This window comes from Cebus imitator, unplaced genomic scaffold (assembly GCF_001604975.1).
Source record: "Cebus imitator isolate Cc_AM_T3 unplaced genomic scaffold, Cebus_imitator-1.0 Scaffold42, whole genome shotgun sequence".
Taxonomy (NCBI): Eukaryota; Metazoa; Chordata; class Mammalia; order Primates; family Cebidae; genus Cebus; species Cebus imitator.
The window spans coordinates 13,987,347-14,008,824 of NW_016107357.1; the positions used below are offsets into that span (position 1 = coordinate 13,987,347).

At 40.0% G+C, this 21,478-nt stretch overlaps 1 protein-coding gene across 2 annotated transcripts in view; it reads right to left on the reverse strand.

Moving 5' to 3' along the window:
• The window catches only part of PCNX2 (pecanex 2), a 292,353-nt gene that overhangs the window by 218,122 nt on the left and 52,753 nt on the right, over window positions 1–21,478 (reverse strand). For both annotated transcript variants that reach the window (XM_017526554.2, XM_017526553.2), the window contains exons 10-12: window positions 12,736–12,881; window positions 3,691–3,844; window positions 3,559–3,591 (exon numbers count right to left, since the gene is read on the reverse strand). In XM_017526554.2, the coding sequence (XP_017382043.1) occupies window positions 3,559–3,591; window positions 3,691–3,844; window positions 12,736–12,881 (333 nt within the window). The remainder of the gene's footprint in view (window positions 1–3,558; window positions 3,592–3,690; window positions 3,845–12,735; window positions 12,882–21,478) is intronic.

The window sequence follows — 21,478 nt, forward strand, 5'->3', positions numbered from 1 at the left end:
TATGGATATCTGTGTAAACAAATTAATATCTTCATTCCCCCTTAATATGTTGCCATCTATGATCCTTAAATTGCAAAGTTTCAGTTAGACAGTATCCAACCCCTAATCATTCTAAGCTCTCCCAGGCCTGTTTTCTTTCAGAATCAGACTAATTTCTTTTGAGCCCAGGGGCTACTGTATCATACCTATTTCCATGCCATTATTATTAATTCTGCATTTAAAATTCAAATACACAGAGTGTTATGCAAAAATTGTATTTTCATTTCGCTATCTTCTGATTTTAACAACTTGCTCAAAATATACCACCTGTGCTCTTGGAAGCAAGCAAAGAGAGGAGGTCTGTCAATCATTCTAAGAGCAAAATTGGCTGAATTATTAATAGCTACCCTCCACAAATGTGTAAAGTAGTGAAGTCTGAAAAGCAGTTTTGGTTCCTTTCACAGCCCCTTATGAATAAAAATTAGCAGCAGGCTTGAGAACTGTCTCTGTGTCCCATACCTGGGTTCTAGCTCCTGACCATCTCCTTTCTAAAGCTTTCTCATCTACAAATGGGAGATAATAACTCTGTCTCCTAAATACCCACATGGTTCAGTCAGATTGCAACAGGAAATATTTTGCAGCTAGCATATTTTGTTTCTTCATTAGAAGTACTGGAGAAATGCCAACTCAAATCAGAGACTAATCTACTTAGAAATTTGTGTAAGCAAATTAATTACTGCAATAAACATAGTTAAATGTCTGACTACGTCTTACAAAAGTGATTTCTTACAGTCTCACTATGACATGCTTGCTCAGATAAAGGAATAGCAGCTTGGCTAATTCCTCTGGGAACTAAATAATATAACTCCAACCAAGAACAGTGACATAGGGGCCATAGTAACAGACATTACAGATGCACAAGGATTACGCAGCTGTACTTGCCTTCCGCCTTTACTGGCATGCTCTGCATTATTTCCGAAAGGACATGCGGGAAAGGAATGTTTAACAGCATAGAATACCCTTCCCCAGAGTCATGCAGAAAAACAGTGACACTGAAGTGCAGTTAGGAGCAAGGAGAGTAGACTGAAGCAGGAAAATGGTGATATGGCATCTCGGGTGGGCTTGAACAAAAAAGCTTCAAAGTTATACATCTCTCTCACACCACCTAACCCAGATTTCTGATGATAATCACAACAATACATCTCAATACCCTAATTATGCTGCTTCTACTTATCTTGACATTCAAACACTAGGATAAAAGAAGATGTATTACATGTAAACCAATTATGGGGAACAGAGGAATGTAGCAAGATAGCAATGTATGCCATGTGATCGTTCAATTATAAGCTTTTCTTAATTACTATGAGCTAAACAGGAGCTATCACAGATTGAAAAATGGGTCCTAAATCCTGGATATAAATTTTTGAAAGCACAATAGAGGGAAAATCAAGCTTTCTTTCATTGGGAGGGTATTCCGCAGGCCACAGGGGATTGCCACAACAAAGGAAAGACAGTTGCTTAGCGCTCTGGGGAGTCGACCCGGCAGTGAACTCAGTACAGAGGCATGTGGCCCAGATCCCTGCAAGGGGCACTGCCTGTCCCATAGCACCCACCCTGTAGGCCACCGTGGATGTGCGAAGGGGCAGCAGGCTCAGAGGAAAGCACATGTGTGTGTTTCAGAACTCACAAAATAATGCCAGAGCACCAACAGATCAGCATAGGTGAGCTCAGAGTCTTAGTTAAGAATTAGCTCAAAGTTATACAGACGAAAAGGAATAATATACGTGAAAATGTAAAATAAAGAGAATGGTTTCATATAAAAAGAATAACAATTCAGGGAAATGCAAGTTAAAACCACAATGAGCTATCACCTCATGCCTGTTGCAATGGCTTTAATCAAAAAGACAAAAGATAACAAGAGTTGGCAAGGATTTGGAGAAAAGGAAACCCTTCTGTACTGCTGGTGGGTATGGAAATTGGTACAGCCATTATGGAGAACAGTATAATTTCTCAAAGAAAATTAAAAATAGAAGTTTTAATTCTGTTTGAATATGATCCAGCAACCCCACTTCTGAATATATATCCAGAGGAAATGAAATCAGTATGTCCAAGAGATATCTGCATCATCAGGTTCACTGCAACATTCTTCACAAAAGTGAAGACATGGTATCAGCCTAAATGTCCATCAACAGATGAATGGAAAAAGAAGATGTGGTATATATATAATAGGAATATCATTCAGCCTAAAAAGAGAACACCATCCTGTCATTTGCAACAACGCTGATGAATCTAGAGGACATTATTAGGTTAAGCAAATTAAGTCAGGCACAAAAAGAAAACTACTGTAGGATGTCACTTATATGTGGAATCTAAAAAAGTCGAACTCATAGAAGACGAGAATAGAATAGTGGTTACCAGGAGGCAGTGGGATGAGGAATGAGGAAAGATTGGCTACAGGGTACAAAGTTTCAGCTGGACAGAAGGAAGGAGTTCTGAAGATCTTCTGTATAGTATGGTGACCATAGTTAATAATAATACACTGTTATACTCAAAAATAGCTAAGAGAGTAGATTTTATTTTATTTATTTATTTATTTTTTTGAGACAGAGTCTTGCTCTGTCGCCCAGGCTGGAGTGCAGTGTCGCAATCTCGGCTCACTGCAACCTCCATCTCTTGGGTTCAAGCAATTCTCCTGCCTCAGCCTCCCAAGTAGCTGGGACTACAGGCGTGCGCCACCACACTTGGCTAATTATTTGTATTTTCAGTAAACATGCGGTTTTACTGTGTTAGCCAGGATGGTCTCAATCTCCTGACCCTGTGATCCGCCCACCTCAGCCTCCCAAAGTAATGAGATTACAGGCGTGAGCCACTGCGCCTGGCTGAAAGTAGATTTTAAATGTTCTCATCAGAAAAAAAAATAATAATATGTATATGAAGTTATAGATTTCTCAAACAGCTTGATTTAATAATTCTACAATATGTGCATATATCACAATGCCACCCTGTACCCCATAAGTATATACAACAAATTTTAAAAATAAGAATAATGATTCATGCCCATATAATTATATCACTAATCGTAAGAGCTAACATTTATGGAGCAATCCCTGTCAGGCACTGTTATATCACATTACATGGACTGTTTAATCCATGTAGGCATTTCCATTAGACTTTTTTACACATAGGGAAACTGAGGCATGAAGAGGCCCAGTATCTTGCACATTGTCAAACATTCAAGTGGAGGAATCAGGACACAAAGACAGGCAGCCTGATGGCAATGTATACGGCCTTTCCCCCAGGCTGCTCAGTCTTTGCTGACTTGGATCCAGGGGGATAGGAAAGACTCTGCACACACTCTCCACCCACTGCCCCACACTTTCCCCCATACTACCCACACCATGCTCTCAGATCTAGCTGGAAGCTGTCTACCATGCACTTATATATATATTTGATATTTCTATTTTATATTCAATATATAGAGCTAGGTACAAACTTCGCCCTTTGACTGGATTTTAGCTTTTTCCCTATCTTCAACATAGACAGACAAGAAAAACTACTTGCCTGTATTTGGAAACTTACGTGTATTGGTGAGGCAGGGTCAGGCTGAACACTCTAAAACACAAATCAGAAGTGTCTGTGTCATCATCTCATGATTTCAAGGCTACATTAGTGACAGCACACGCTACTTGTAAGAATTAGATGTGGTCTTGCCTTTAGCAGAGAGTACTGGCAGCTGGCCATGACAAGGCAGAAGAGGAGCACCCACATATCTTTGCAAAAGCCTTGGCTCAAGGTCAGAAATCCAAGGAGGGAAACCAGGACAATGAGTAAAACTGCCAGCACATTCTCCTTGACATCTTCAGTTCTGTGCAAAACGCATACATAAAAACAAACAAAAAAGTTAAGTTTTGCCATTTTTAAACAGAATGCCTTCATATTTCCAAAAAAATCAACCATGACAACACAGTAGTTACCATAAGCAAGACTTTGTATTTAGCTATGAGATTTTAAGGTTTCTTTCTCTCCTTATTCCTCATGCTATATAAACAAAATCCAACTTAACACCAGATTTTTGTTATTGAAGCAAATAAAATCTCATCCCATTGGATCTCCTTGGCCACTAAACTGGGTTTACTGGCAAAACGTAGTTAATGATTCCATCCACAACCATGAAATGTGTTTCAGATAAACAGCTTCACTGGTTCCTTTCAATGGAAGGGGGTGTGGTAAGGGGATACATTTACACCTGGCCTAAGCAGAAAATCATTTCCAGATAAAACTTTTGGTGTCAGAGTTTACTGCCAAATTTCAGGAGCCAGGAGAGCTCCAGCAGGAGAGTTAAGGGTGAGCTGCAACTTCCTGACAGTGCAGAGGGCCTGCCCTGGAGCGTGTTGGGTCCACACTGTCTCACTGGGTGGTTCTCTTATGGACTCCCCATACAAGGTGTAGGGTAGAGATGGGTGGGGGAGTCATCCAGAGAAGGAGTGTTATCAAGTGGGTATGCAAAGGACAGGGGCTACAGGTCTGGATCATGTAACCCAGGTTGAATAGGGAGGAAACTGAAGAAGGCAAGGGCTGCAAGATAAGGGAAATTCAGTGGGGCAAATTGCTGGAGAGGACTGGGAAACACTTGAGGGATTTAGAGAGACAGGGGAAGGATGAGCAGAAACAAGATTATAATGTCAGAGGTGGAAGACTTCTGTGAGAGGATAAGATGCAAGGTGGGGCCATGGAGGGGAGTGGCAGAAATAGAGTCACGGGGGATGGCGAAGACCACAAGGTCAGGGAACAAGGGTCCTGGGTGTTCGGAATGGTCATTTGCAAGGATTCTGAGTATACTTCTCACCTTACCAGTTTTTGCTCACGTACCTGTTTTTCTACCCCACTAAGCTGATATGTTTTTCAGACAGGAATAATTGGCTACTTTGTGCCTAGCAGGCAGGCAATTGTAAACATTTTTTAAAAATTAATAGGCTATATTTTTGAGAGACATTTGTGATTCACAGCAAAACTGAGGAGGAAGTATAGAGTTCTCACATAGCCCCTCCCCACAGACACATGCACACAGCTTCCCCCACCATCAACATTCACTGATGAACCAACAGTAACACCTCATTATCGATCAGTATCATTCAAGTCCATAATTCACATGTGAGTTCACTCTTGGTGCTGTACATTGGGTTTTGCCAAATGCATAATGACATGTCTCCACCAAATGGGAACTCTAGTGAAAGTTCCACTGCCCTGAAAATCTTCTGTTCCCCACCTATTCATTGCTCCCCCACCCTAACCCCTACAACAACTGATCTTTTTATTATCTCCTAGTTCTGCTTTTTCCAGAGGGCCATATAGTTGGAACCACACAGTAGATAGCCTTTGCACATCAGCTTCTTTCTTTAAGTACTATGCATATAAGGTTCCTCCGTGTCTTTATGGCTTGGTGCCTCACTTCTTTTTATTTCTTATAGCAACTCATTGTATGAAGATACCAGTTTGTTTATCCATTTGCCTTTTGAAGGATATCTTGATTGCTTCTGAGTTTTGGCAATTATAAATAAAGCTGTTGTAAACATTCATGTGCAGTGTTTTGCATGGATATAAGTTTTCAAATCATTTGAGTAAACACCAAGGAGCACGATTGTTAGATCGTGTGGTAACAATATGTTTAGTTTTATACGAAATTGCAGAATTGTCTCCTAAAGTAGCTGTGCCATTTTGCATCCCCATCAGCAATGAATGAGAGTACTTGTTGCTCTACATCTTCCCCAGCATTTGGTGTTGTCAGTGGTTTGGATTTTGGCCATTCTAATTGGTTGTACTCGTATCTCAGTGTTGCTTTAATTTGCAATTGCCTAAGGACTATTATGTTGAGTGTCTTTTCATTTGCTTATTTGTGATCAGCGTATCTTCTTTGGTGGGTGTTTAGGCCTTATGCCCATTTTCAGGTTGTTCCTTTTGCTTACTGTTGAGTTTTAAGTGTTCTTTGCATACTGGATAACAATCCTTTAATTTATAAAATATTTTCTTCCATTCTGTGGAACATTTTTCAGTGAATAAAACAATAAGTGAAAAAGAACCCAAATCTAATGCTGACTGTTGATGCTTCAATAGCTAATAAAAATGAGAGAAATAGTAAAGAGAAAAATTTTGAAGAAATGCACAAACGCATGAATCATTTGATTGGTACTTTTTACATATAATTTCAGACAGTTATAGAGATGATTGATAGATATGCATATAGATTTCACAGATTCAAAGAAATACAAAAATAAATGACTCTATTAAAATAAATCTGGAGCTGGGGCTGCCAAGAGGCATAGCCTTGGGCCTCCTATACAGGAAGGACAGGAAACTCTGCGGACAACAGCCAGGAGAAGAAAAACAATGGATGATTTGGTTGACTGAACAGCAGCTGACATATTACAGAATAATAAAAGTAGGGTAGAAAGATAGCATAGAAATGTATAGAAAGGCTAAGTTAGCATTCAGATAGCATGAGGCTCAAGCTGAAAATTTTTTAAAAATCTGGAGGAATCAAAATACATTTGGCAAAAAGGAAATTGTGTGTGTCTTTTATTTGTCCACTGTGCACTTTTAATAGTGCTCAATATATTTGGTTTGCTCAAGTCTTTAAAATTCATGATGTGTTCTACAGTGTACTCATAACAATTTGATGTATACTTAAAAATATCTAAAGGCCTTGGAAATAAAATTTCAAAGAAAAAAACAAATGTTTTTCACTTTGTGGAGGGAAAAGAATAAGGTTCCTAAAAAGTATTTTTCCTCCAAATTCTCCTCTACCAGGGTTCCGTTCCTCTGCCCCCTGGCTCCCCTCTCCCTCCCTCAGTTTCTTGTTTATCTGTCATTAAACATGGGGTTAAAAAGTGTACTCACCAGGCCAAGAGTGGCATGACTAGGGCTGTACTTTTGAAAGGTTTATCATGCAGAGGTTTACAACGTGTACTGGAGGAGAAAAAGACAAGAGCAAGGATAAACAGCACTTCCAGGAGAGGTAATGCGGGCCTGGGAAGTTCACATGGCTGGGGAATAGAAAGGGACCCCTAACTCGAGGGCACAATTCAGAGTGATGCTGAAAGAACTCGAAATGAATTATGGACAATGAAGCACCGATGGAAAGAATAAAGATCACTCCAAGACTTCAACCTGAGAAGAAAAGGACCATGGCAGAATTCATGGCAGAAATTAGGAAGGGGAGGCGATTTGCAAAGGAAAATTGATGTCTTCCTTCATGCAGCAAAAGCGCTCAGCACTGCTCTAGCTGCTTTGACATCAGTGATGAAAAGGGATGGGAGCTTCCTTTCGTGTGAGTGGTGCCAAAAGTAAGCATGCACAAAAAAAGTTCAGTAAATATACAATATGTAAATATAAATGCAACAGACAAAAAGAATAGAGGCTAGGCATGGTGGCTTATGCCTGTAATCCCAGCACTTTGGGAGGCCCAGGCGGGTGGATCGCCTGAGGTCAGGAGTTTGAGACAAGCCTGGCCAATGTGGTGAAACCCCGTCTCTACTAAAAATGCAAAAATTAGCTGGGCATTGTAGCGGGCACCCATAATCCCAGCTACTCGGGAGGCCGAGGTAGGAGAATTGCTTGAACCTGGGAGGCAGAGGTTGCAGTGAACCAAGACCACACCACTGCTCTCCAGTGTAAGGGAGTTAGCACTGCAAATGTCTGGGAGGCAAATATTCCATGCTGCAGGAACTGCTAGTGCAAAGGTCTTAAGCTGGAGGACTGCCTGGCATGGTTGAGAGACAAAAGGAAGGTCAGTCTGGATGAAGAAAAGTCCACAGGGATAGTGGGTGATGAGGCCAGAAAGCAAATAAGCGGCTACAGCATGGGGGACCTGTGGGCACTGTGAGGACTTTGATTTTCATGTTGATTGAAACGGGGAGCCACTGCTGGCTGGTCAGCAAAGCAGTGATGCTGAAAAGCCTTATTGGGTTGTTAAGAATAGTGCACGGGGCTGAGCATGGTGGGTACCTGTGATCCCAGCTACTTGGGAGGCTGAGGTGGGAAGGCTGCTTGATCCCAGGAGTTTGTGACCAGCCTAGACAACATAGCAAGAAACCATCTAAAAAAACAAAAAAAAGAAAAGAAAGAAAAAGAAAAGAAAAGAAGAAAAAAGAATACTATACAGAGAGATTGGATAGAAGCAGGGAAGACGCTACTGCAGTAACCAGATGAGAGATGAAATGGCTCAGACCACATGGTCACATTAACACTGAAAAGATGCAATAGGTACATTTAGAAGGAACAATGAAAGCAGCTTCCTATAAGAGACTGAATCCAGGTGTGAAAGGAAAGAAGACTCAAGGATGACTCCAAGATATTTAAACAGAGAAACTGGACAGATGGGATTGTCATCACCTGAGATAGGGAAGACCATAAGTGAAACATGCTTGGGTGAGGCTGAGATGAAGAGTTCAGTCTTGGATATTAGATGTCATCCTGACACCATGAGATGTCAATCTGGTAGTTAGATACACAAGTCTGGAATTCAGGAGATGGGTCCAAGTTAGTGATATAAATCTGAGAGTCACTGGCATATTAAAAACCATGAGACTGAACACCACCGCCAAAGAAAATAGGGCAGATAGAGAAAGAATGAAGACCAAGAGCTATGTTATCTACTGGAGACTTCAACCTTAAAGGGTCAGGAGGCAGAAAAACCTGTAAATCTTTCCTTCCTATGTAGGAGTGACCAGCAAGGCAGCAGGAAAACCAAGAGAATGCTGAGTCCTGGAAACCAAGAGAATGTCTACCAAGAAGGAGAAATGAACACTGCCAGATACTGTAAATGAGTCTAGTAATGTGAGAAGTAAAAGATGGAGTCAGTGGTGACCTGACAATGGCAGGTTCAATGGAGTTTTCGGGTTAGGGGAACCTGAATGGAACAGGATTATTAGAGAATAAATGAAGAGCAAGTGGAATCAAGCACAGGCAACCCTTCAAGGAGTCTTGCTGCAAAGAGGAGTGGAAAAACAGGACAGTGGCTGGTAAGAAAGTGGGGTAAGACAGGATTTTTTTTTTAATACTTTTAAGTTCTGGATACATGTGCAGAAAGTGAAGGTTTGTTACATAGTTATACAAGTCCATGGTGTTTTGCTGCACCTATCAACCCGTCGTCTAGAGTTTAAGCCCTGCATGTATTAGGTGTTTGTCCTAATGCTCTCCCTTCCCTTTCCCCCAACCTCCAACAGGCCCTGGTGTGTGATGCTCCTCTCCCTGTGTTCATGTGTTCTCCTTGCTCAACTCCCACTTAGGAGTGAGAACATGCGGTGTTTGGTTTTCTGTTCGTTGTGTTAGTTTGCTGAGAATTACGGTTTTAGGACAGGATTTTTAAGGATGAGAGCTATAAGTGTGTGTACTTACGATAACAATGATGACAATTAGTTTCGTTTGAGAAGCATGAATGATTTCCTCCTTACTTGTCACATAGCTAGCTACCTCTGGTATTTTATCTCTCAGTTTGTGTGTTTCCTCCTCAGAAAACACAGTGCCCTTGCTTCCCAGGTCTCTCCATCTCAGGCCTTTATGTGTTTCTTTCACGGCACCTATTACAATTTTCTCTCCTCTCCCAGTAGAAAGTAAGTCCACGACAGCAGAGACAATGGCTGTTTTATTCGTTACTCTATATCCAACGCCCAGTTCAGGTCCCAGCATGGAATAGGTGATTTAATATTTGCTGAATGAATGAAATGTTGAAATGATGCAAGAAGCGCAACTTCTTATTTCGGATGCTGACCTGATCAACTAGATAACTGAAAATAAACCCCCAGTGTTTTGTAGGAAAGGGCAATGGCAAGATATGAAATAAGAGAAAATAAGTAAGGAGAATAGGAAAAGTCCAGAAACATCAGAGTAGATGGAGAACTGCAGGCAAATAGCAGGGACTGCAATGACAGGAACCATGAACCTGCTGCCCAAAGACTAAGAAAATATTTTCAAGGAAGAACAGCCTGACTCTAAGAGTTAAGTTGAAGAACATGAGGCAGAACACCTTAATCTTTGGGAGTTTATAGCAATGATTAGTGCATTTTCAGTGCTTGTTACCCACTGATTTCTTCTGCTTCCCTCCTAGCCCTTACATTTTGTTTTTATTGCATATATTATACATTTTTACCCAGCTTCCCAAATGATTCTGACTCACAGCCCTGTTTGGGGATTATGCTCTCCTTGCAAAGGTCCCCAAATGGCTCAGTTATTCTAGGTCAGTATTTTGAGTTTCTTTCTTCTTCCTTGCTGTGAGCTGTGAGTTCATGCAGTCCCTTTCCTTATTTTAATTGACTCTGAACTGTAAAACCAGATCACCAATGCTGCTAACAGATGACTTTAGGTAGATTTATATGGCTCTGAATAAGAAGTGATGTTGCCTCATTCTCAGCAAACTAACACAGGAACAGAAATCCAAACACTGCATGTTCTTACTCATAAGTGAGAGTTGAACAATGAGAACATATGGACACAGGGAGGGGAACGTCACACACCAGGGCCTGTCGGGGCGTGGGGGGCAAGGGGAGGGAGAGCATTAGGGCAAACACCTAATACGTGCGGGGCTGAAAACCTAGATGACGAGTTGATAGGTGCAGCAAACCACCACAGCACACATATACCTATGTAACAAACCTGCACGTTCTGTACATGTAGAACTTAAAAATTTTTTAAAGCGATGTTGCCTATGAACTAATGGTCTAAATTTTAGTGTCTGAATTTGACAATATCTACTTTCGCTATCCTAATTTTATTTTATTTTTTTAATTTTTCTTCTTTCTGGGATCTGGGCCACATCCAAGTAATGATAATAATAGCAACTAATATTTTAAGAACTCTTTCAATGACTAAATTGATTTAATCCTTACAACCTTTGTGTGGTATAGATTACATACATTTAACAGATAGGAAACTGAGGCACTGAAAGATTTCTTAGCCATCCTAAGATCACAGCACTAATAAGTAGTGGGGACCGGGTTTAATTCCCAAGGTTGACTCCAGAGTCCAGGGATTCCCCACACCAGCTGAAGGATCTATGGATAAGAGAATGGTGCTATTTCTAGGTCATCCCTAAGCACATTTAAAAACTCATTGTGACTTGCCAGAAAGGTGATTAAAATAATAAAAACATAAGCTTTTAAAAACTGCAGTCATCCTCATCATCCTTTTTAGACCTCCAATAGATTTCCATTTAATGTTTTATCACCAAGTAGATTTTAAAATACAAATCTATAGATATATTTGTTTTTGTTTTTGATATGAAGGGTTAATGCAACCTAGTCCAACTTTCAATAATTTATTTTTAGCAGAAAATAATTAATATTTTTTAAATGCCTCATTTACCAGAATATACTATCTTGGATTATTAGTTAAGTATTAACTGTTCCTCCTCAGTGTGTGCCCCTTGGGTAACATAGCGTTGTAAGGAAAACCATTATAACTCCATTCCCTGACTTGTGGGTCCTGAAATTTACTGTTGTAATTCTGCATGACTATAGTTTTTTTCATATGTGATCACACTATTTAAGACATTACTATAACAAGCAGTCACTGGGGGGTGGCCAATGACAATAAGACAGACAACCAGGTTTTCCACTGTCCCCAAGGGTTGGCATTAAACTGTGAAACTCAGCAATTGCTTATCGCAGCATTAGTAAATAGTATCTGAAATTTTCAAACCAACCTTCTAGTCAGTGCTACTCAGCCCTCGAAAATCATAATACTGTTATGTGCACATTTTGAGGTAGGCAAAAATACAAATGACAAGCCCCTCTCCTTAGGTCCATTTCCATCATGGTTTGTTTGTTTTTGTATTTTTTTAGATGAATTTTTGCTCTTGTTGCTCAGGCTGGAGTGCAGTGATACAATCTCGGCTCACTGCAGCCTCTACCTTCTGAATTCAAGTGATTCTCCAGCCTGAGCCTCTTCAGTAGCTGGGAATACAGGCATGTGCCACCACACGCAGCTAATTTTTGTATTTTTAGTAGAGATGGGAATTCGCCATGTTGATCAGGCTGGTCTTGAACTCCTGACCTCAGGTGATCCGCACACCTCAGCTTCCCCAACTGCTGGGATTACAGGTGTGAGCCACCATGCCCAGCCTCCATCATGTTTTAACCAACCTTAACTTCTCCTCCTCTTTCTCCCTACCCAGTAACCACAGCTCCTACCCCAAAACATTTTGCTGTATGGGACAGTGTTAAGAGAAAGTGAGAAAGAGGAAAGGAGTTTAAAGGAAAAATTAACATTCAAGTGAGAGTACATCAGACACAAGTGAACAATGAGAATCCAAGGTGTCCAGGGAAGAGGCAGAAATCACCCCACTTCATCTTCCCTCCTCTCCCCATGCCCACATCCAGTCAAGCCAGGCCCTCTGCTACAGATGGGACCTCTAGCTTTCCTACAAAAATGGGGTAAGTCATGAGTACGTCAAAGTATGCTACTGTTCCCAAACGAACCTTAAATAGAAACCATTTCTTATTTCTTATTGTAACGTATTATTTCTTATTAATAAATTAATTTATTATTAATAAGAGTTACTTATTGTAACTCTCTTATTTCTCATTGTAACTGCTAAAGTACAATTTGTTGTCAGGATCTTACTGCTTTGACTTTGGGTTCACAGCAAAGGAAGTGTACAACCTGAAAATGTGCAAGTGACAATTTTTCTTTGAAAGCATGCAGTGGGCACTGTCATGTCCCTGGTGTGCCTCCGACAGTGGATGTGCATACTCAGTGACTTACCGATCAAGTAATGCCAGCAAAGTCAGTCGATCGTACCAGACTTTAATCCACTTCCCAGGGAAAATGATAAATTTGTAAAACTGCTCTCGGTTAAATTTTCCTTGTGTTGAAGAACATGACGAGTCTTCCAGATCCTGACTCACATGCTTTTAGATACCAAAAGAAACAACAGAAAAAAGAGTTTCATGTTGTCATGTCATGGCCACAAATATACATATACCATAATTTAAAAATACAAAAAGCAGATGTTCAACTTCTGAAATGTAGACCAACATATTTCATTTAAAATAAGTACTGTAAGAAAAGGATAATGATCAACAAAAAAGATTTTTCTTACCAACATACTTCAATTCCTTTACAACGTACCATTAAAATCATGCTACTCACCACATCAAAACACTACTGCTCGTTAAGGCCAAGAAACTGCTCTAAAAATAGTTCTTATGAAAGGTAAGAATTCAATAAAGATCTTAAATGACTTCATTTCTGAAAAGTGTGTTATTTAATGTTGAGATACATATTCAAATTTTACTAAGAATAAAAATATTTTCACTGGAGAGATCTAGGTCATTGGAGAAGCCTGCTATAAGAAAAACTGAAATATTTGTTGGAAAAAAAAAATCTAAATCATTAAACCTGAAATGTGGGAAAATTTAGACCCAGATAGTAAAAGTTTTAATTCCTGATTCATCTGTGATTAGCTCTAATTCAGTAGAAAAAAATTCAATTTTGAAAAAAAAAAATTGGCCTTCATTGATTTGTCTATCAAATACTTAATGAGGGACTCTTGGGAGCCTGGCACAAGGCTGGGAACAGGCACTTTTCCATGCAGTCCCCTTAGCGAAGGTGCTGGTAATAGAATGTGTTTAGTTAGGCCAGGCGCGATGGCTCATGCCTGTAATCCCAACACTTTGGGAGGCCGAGGCGGGCGCATGACGAGGTTGGGAGTTCGAGACCAGCCTGGCTAACATGGTGAAACCCCATCTGTACTAAAAATACAAAAATCAGCCGGGCATGGTGACACACACCTGTAATCCCAGCTACTCAGGAGGCTGAGGCAGGAGAATGGCTTGAACCCAGGAGGTGGCGGATGCAGTGAGCTGAGATCACACCACTGGGCAACAAGGCAAGACTCCATTTCAAAAAAGAAAGAAAAAAAAGAATGTGGTTAGTTAATCCTAACAGCGAGGTCCCGGGTGACCAAAAGAAAGGACGGAAATGATGACCTCACTGTTAGTATTAAGTAACAGTTGATCCTGTTAGGGGAGCCTCCTACTGGACATCCCACCTGTGTTTTGTCTCCTGTTCTCCACATACAGGAGCTGTTAAAACCAAAGCCCCCACACAGCTCCTCCTTCACTCTGCTTGGCCACTTGGCTACTATCCTTAAGCCTTCTCTAGATGCCCCAGCCCCCTGCAGAGCTTCTGTTTCTAAACTCTATATATTTTTAATTATGGTTCAAAAACAAATACTGGCCAGGTACGGTGGCTCCTGCCTGTAATCCCAGCACTTAGGGAAGCCAAGGCAGGCAGATCACGAGGTTGGGAGTTCAGGACCAGCCTGGCCAACATGGTGAAATCCCATCTCTACTAAAAATACAAAAAAAATTTAGCTGGGCAAGGTGGTGGGTGCCTGTAATCCCAGCTACTCAGGGGCTGAGGCAGGAGAATCACTTGAACCTGGGAGGTGGAGGTTGCAGGGAGCAGAGATTGTGCCACTGCATTCTAGCCTGGGCAACAGAGTGTGGCTCCATCTCAAAAAAAAAAAAAAAAAAAAAACCACAAATACCAAAAAATTTACCATCATAACCATTGTAAGTGTAAAGTTCAATAGTATTAATGATATTCACATTGTTACGCAACAGATGTCTGGAGCCTTTTTATCCTGCAACACTGAAACCCTGTACCTGTTTAGCAACTCCCGCGTTTACCCTCCCCCAGCCTCTGGGAACCACCATTCTACTTTCTGTCCTGACGAATGTGACTACTTTAGGCACCTCATGTAAGTGAGATCATATAGTGGTTGAACCTTTTTGTGACTAGCTAATTTTGCTTGGGATAGTGTCCTCAAGCTTTATCCATGTTGTAGCATGTGTCAGAATTTCCTTTCTTTTTAAGGCTGGATAATACTCCTTGTATGTATGTATCACCTTTGTTTATCCACTAATCTGTCAAGGGATATTTAAGTTGCTTCCACTCTTTGGCTATTGTGAAGAGTGCAGCTGTGAACACAGGTGTGCAAGTATCTCTTCGACCTCCTGCTTTCAATTCTTTTGGATATACCCTCGGAAATGGAATTGCTGGATTATTCTAATCTGCATTTTTGTTTGATTTTGTCCTGCATTTTTCCAACTTGGATTTACGGTTCTGATTTCCTGTAGGCTAACAAACATAAGACACAGGAGATTAAAAAGAAGGGCAAAGACAAGAAAGGGATGAGTATGGGGACAAAGAGCAGCAGTGGAGGTGACATTGGCTTTTAAAGGACTCTCATATTTCTCTTTGGCTTCTAAAGCACAAGGTTATACGTGGGCAGACTGCACAACTTTTTTCCTAATTTAGGGGAAGTCACTGAAGTCAAAGTGCATGGCATGCATGAGGGCAGTACAGCTGCTTCATTAGAGGCCACTGCAAAACTCTCTGAGAAAGCAAATTTTACCATCTCTCCATTTCCAGATGCTAATCTGCTTAACTCAGCCTATGGAAAATGGAGTTATCCCACATATCAAATATTAATGCAAAAGGCATCTGAAGGGAAAGTTGATCCATCATGAAGGGAATATACAGGTTGAGTAGGACTGAGTAACAGGAAAGCTGAGATTGTAAGTGCTACTTGTGCCTGGAATTCTATTTCAACACAGAAGAGAGCTTCGTGGAAACTGCCTGGTGTCATCTCAGCAGGAACAGCTTCTTTGCATGATGATGAACTTGTGATTTATAGTAACCCTCCCCCCACAAAGAAGTCCTTTTCCTTGAAGCCACATGGACAAAGAGTGTAAATAAGAATTAGGTGCACAGGAGCCCATGGTTACTGTCCTTGTTATGTCAGAATCCATGCATGATGCATAAACAGGTCAAGGGTAAGCAATAGCTAAAATGACAGCATTCCTTCCAATGGAAGAAAAATCCCTTCTTAAAGTGAGGTTTCATATTATACCCTTAGCTATTAGGAAAGGTCAGTATATTAAAAATTACACGAAGACTACGCCTGCATAGTTTTTAAAACTTAAAGATTCCAGCATACTGTGCTGATTATTGCTACTTAAATGAAAATCCTTGCTTTAATTAAAAAAAAAGAAAACTCCTCAAACATTAATGAAAAAAAGAAATAATTTGACTTCTTTTATGGGAAAAAAAAGGTTCATGAATTTTCTTTTTTGCCTTAGATATTAAAGAAGCCCAAAGCTATATGTTTTAGTGAATTGCAACAATTATTCCTGGCCTGTTTTCTGGTACCAAATTCAAATTCAAATATTTCTCATCATTTTAATATCATTCATGTTTTCACTCATCAAAAAAAATAGTTATTATGTAGGTTATATAAACCAAATATTGTATGTAATATATGTTGAAAATTGAAAACATAACGAGAGAGTTGCTACCTTACAGGGGTTTAGAATTTTTGGGAATAGGCAAGCAAATCAGTCATGGTACCATTGTCACACATGCATAAACATATCTACATCTGTATCTATCTATGGAGAGAGAGTGAGACAGAAGTGAGTCATAAGAGAATGTAGGCCGGCCATCCCAGGAGAGGGCATGGAGTAAAGGGGTCTTTGGTAGTCCCTAGAGTACATCAACAATTAAGCTTGCAATTACACTTGCATAAGTGAGGACCCACCGTGAAGTCTGAGAAGGAATTTCAGATCTATGACTTTTATCTTTCACTGTAAGTGGCCTAAATAATGAAAAAATGAATGCATAAACAAATTAACCAAAAAATTATGTTTATGTCTCTGATTCATTAAGCCTTGCCAAAGAATAATTATGTTGCATTGCCCAGTAAGTTGGGCCTGCAAGTTTAATTCTATTATTCTGAGAAAGAGCTTAGGAAAAGGGAGGAGGAAGGAAAGGATAAAAGTTGAGCTTAAGTTCTTTTTAAAAAAACAAGTTAATTGCATTTACACATACTCCCTATATGGATTAGTGTTTATAGCATAATATCCAAGTTTTATTTAATAAATCTGAATTATCAAGAACAACTTACATTACTATCAGTATATTCTTAAGAAGGCAGGGAAACATAGTGTACATTTAAAAAATATTTTTGGCGGAATTTTTGAAATCTAAGAATAAAAGACTATTCCTTCTGAGATACCTGAGAAATTCTACTGTTCAAGTAATGCTATTTCAAGAGTTCCAGATAATGAATACAAATTTTTGATGATATCAGTAATTGCCACCAACTAGTAAAATCATAATTTTGCCACATACTATCTCTAATCCTTAAAAGCTTACAATAGCTCAGTTTCCTAAAAGAAAGTGAGGCTCTAAGAGATTAGGTCACTGGTCCGAGGTCCTAGATTAGGAAGAGATTTGTGCTCTTTCTACGATCATGCTTAAGAGGGCCCAGGTGAATTGACACCTCAAGCAGTGCTCATCAGTAAAGAGAAAGTCACCTTCACAGCAAAACAAATAGAGTTCACGATATAATACATATGGTCCAACTGTGAAAGAACAAGTTAACAACATAAATTTGAAAAGGAAACTAGATAATGGAAACTGGCAAAAGTAAGGTGAGGAATAATGGGTTACAAATGTTATGTAAAACGAACTTAAAGTCAGATTTGTGATTTTTAGAATGAACCACATCAAATAAAAACTAAAATAGATATTAGGCCCTGTTATGTGAAAGAGAGTAAGTGATCAGCTCTACAGAACCTCCCCAAAGTCAGAACAGGCACAGATGGATTTAAATTATTGGCCTCTTTTTTTTTGGGGGGGATGGATATTGAAAATAGTTAGAGGTTCTCAGCTTCCCAAAAGGTTTTTACCTGAAAGGGCAGGGGAAAGGGAGAAGGAGTAGAAGACTGAAGAGTAGACAGAAGAAAAAGTGGTCCTTTGGGGAACTATGTGTAACTCCTAACAGCTATCAAGCCCAGCTTTAGGACAGCAGGGTTGGTAGGGACTGTTTGGTGTCAGAAGTGGGATTGTGAGAAATCACAGCAGTGGCCGCCAAGGAGGATGTGAGCACTGGAGACCCTAATAGTAACAAAAGGACAACTAGGAAGGAACACTGAGTCAGGGTCCCTTCAATGTCCCAAGTTCAGGACCCTCTGCACTGCAGTTTCCTTAGATATTCAAACCCTAGATGAAATAATGCCTAACCTGAAGACTTCTCTTAAAGATAAGATGACATTGAACATAAAGGTACCTAGCCCAGTGCTATGCATACAACTTGTGTTCAAAACATACAAGTGGAATGTGAATTATATCTAGATGTGAACAAAACTTTGAGGGATGAAACATATGTTTTAGAAGTAGGATGATACTGTTGTAACAGTGGCTACATTTAGCAGCCAGAATTCATAACCAATCATGTGGATTCTAAACCTGTTACAGATAGTCTCTGACTTACAATGGTTCAACTTAACGAGTTTTTAACTTTAATGCTGTGAAAGTCATAAGCATTCAGTAGAACATCAAGAAGTGATATGAGATATTCAACATTTTATTATAAAATGGGCTTTGTATTTGATGATTTTCCCAACTGTGGGCTACTGTAAGTGTTCTGACCATGTTTAAGGCAGGCCAGTCTAAGCTATGATGTTCAGTAGGTTACGTGTATTAAATGCATTTTCAACGTATTTTCAATTTATGATGAATTTATAGGGCTGTAAACCCATTCTAAGTTGAGGAGCCTCCATATTTAAATGAACTTCTGAACATGATAAATCAAAAGATGCAAATGTTACTTTTTATTTTTAAAGTATTAATATACTTTCAGATAAATGAATCTATGTTGAAAAATAAATGCTACAATATTATAATTGAGGTCTCATCTCTTTCATCTACATAATTATTTCAACAGTTTCATCTTTTAGTCAATGCCAACATTTTTATAAGTTCTTGTTAATGTTTTAATGATATTGTGATATAAATGCTACCTTTATATTTACCTAGAATAACAGTCAGGCCTAGCACTGTGCTCATCTTTGCAATTCTCACCAATTCTCATCAGTTTAGAACTAATGAAATGCTTGACCTTTATGTTATTCATAATGATAATAATAATGTTGTGATCACAGACTTGCATAGAGTTTTAGAGTTTATAAAGCACTTTCACATACCACACTATCTCATTTTTTAATGTTAAGAGAAGCTGAATGAGTTGGAGACCATACCCAGGTGACAGTAAATGGAAGCAGAAAATGCTGTATTCCTACAGATTCTTTGCTGCCCTTGAGTAGACTTCACCTGCCTCTCAACCAGCAGTATAACAAAGAAAATGTTTCAAGGTGATTACTCAGGTACTGGCCCATAACATATTGGGACAATGTAAGATTTTAAAAGCCATGGTAATGAGGCTACAGAATATACTCTGTGGAGTTAGAAGCACATAATGGATAAATTTAGTCACAGAGAAGTACCAGTTTATAATATAGATTCATCCAGTATTGTAACTGGTAATATTCAAAACCCCTGAATGCCAATCTTGAGTTCAAACAACAGATTTTCACTAGTTCCAACTATGCCCCAAGCTCTGCCCTTCTCTTTGTGCTCAAGAGCTAAACTCTACAGCTATGATGATGAAAAAGAACTTCCTCTTCTCCTGTGTGTGTGTGTATGTGTGTGTGTGTTTGTGTATTTTTTTTTTTTTAATGACCAGCCCTTCATAAAAGTGACAGCCCTTCCTGAGAGCTCCGTTTCAGGGCCACTTCACTCCCTGCACACATACTGTATTTGTAACAGGGAGGAATTTCAGACAAGTCTTTCTCTGGCCTTGGCTCACCTCCTGGCCACCCACCCATCAGAGCCTGTAGAATTCTGTCCTTTGCTAGAAAGAGCTTGCGGAAAGTTGTGGGGGACGCATCCCCAACGCTCAGGTGCTGTGCTTGGAGGAGAGAGGCAGGGAGGATGGGGGAAGGAGGTGATTAAAGTCTTGTCTTCAGAGACTTATCTCCTGCTTACTTTTGCTAGTCTCTTCTGAGCAATAGCCCTCCTGTGCCTCCAGGCTCCAGAAGCACTGAACACACCTGCTTTCTGTCTCACCTCCAGGCCCCTTTAGCCAGGTCATTTCTCTATGTAGATACCCTTATCTCCTTTTATTTGGTTAACTTCAACTCATCCTCCAGATTTCAGCTGAGGTTTCACCTTGCTAAGGAAGCCTCTCTGATCCTCTATTTACTGGCCTGGAGCTGCTTCTGTGTCCCACATCACCAAAGCCTATTCTAATCAGAATTTCTGTCCTATAGAGTTGAATTGGTTGACTGGCTGTTAAACTTCTTGCAGGCAGGGACTGAGACTTTTCACCATTGTAGACCAAGCTTCGAGCACAGGACTGCAGGCATAGTCATCCTACAGCAAATATTTGTTGGATAATGAGCAGAAAACCAACTTAGCTTTTATTTTGTGGCTGAAACCTAATTTAATTTCCTGGCGATATCAATTATATTTAGAAAACAAATAGTAGAACTACATTTTTTCTCCAGTATGAGACCTTTGTAAATATTTTCTTAGGGCCTACCTATGAACCTGGGCAGCGATCTTCATTTTTCCTCCTCTGTACCCAGATATAACAGAATATAGAACTTGAGAATTTTTTACTAAAAGTTAACGAAGTTTAAACGATTGAAGCAATGAATTTGGTTAACTGTCTAACAATGAAACACTACAGGTGAGTTGAGTTTTTAAGCATCATCGTGTCATTTACAAGAGTACAAATGTAAAATAAGGAATGGCTGGACTGCTTCTGATTTATTCTTGTAATATTTACTTATTTTTAAGTTTCTGCTCTAGCTGGGATATTTTTGAGATATTAAACCAATGGATGTATACCTTTGATAATCCAAAGTTTCTGGTTTCGTGTAGCTCTGCTACTCATGAAATCAATGGCATTTACCTCTTCCCAAGCTATGTCAATACTCTCATGGAACCTTCTTAGAGGCTCAACACTAATGTTCTGGAGGGTGGTAGGGAGTTAGCGCTTCCCTCGGCCTATCTCAGGGGAAAACACAAGTTTCTCAGGAAAGCCCATATTCTACAGGGCCCCCACGTTACTAGGGCTGCAGTGAGCACTACGTACTGGCAGCTGAGGGTGGGGCTGGGCAGATCTCACAGACCTTGTAAAGGGTGATAGTGTGTGGAGAACACAGCTAGGGCAAATGGCAGGGTCACTGGTGGCCAGTGAGTGGCAGATCCAGCACCTCACCCAAACCAGGGAGATATGATACACAGTACACCCAGTGACTGGGCCAAGGGGATACTCCCCCACCAAAAGTGCCCCTCCCAGGTCCGCTTCCACCTACTGGTTTAGGAATCCTATCTGTTATGCACAGAGGCCCTGGAAAAAAGAAAAAGAGCCTGAATACCTAAAAGGAAAGAGAATACATAGTCCCAAAAGACTAGCTCTTTGAATAAATTAAACACTTGTTCACACAGAAACTCTAAGCCTGAAAGGGCTGCATTACCCTAATTGGCACTTTTTTTTTGTTTTGAGAGAGGATCTCACTCTGCCACCCAGGCTAGAGTGCAGTGGTACAGTCACAGCACACTGCAGCCTTGAACTCCTGGGCTCAGG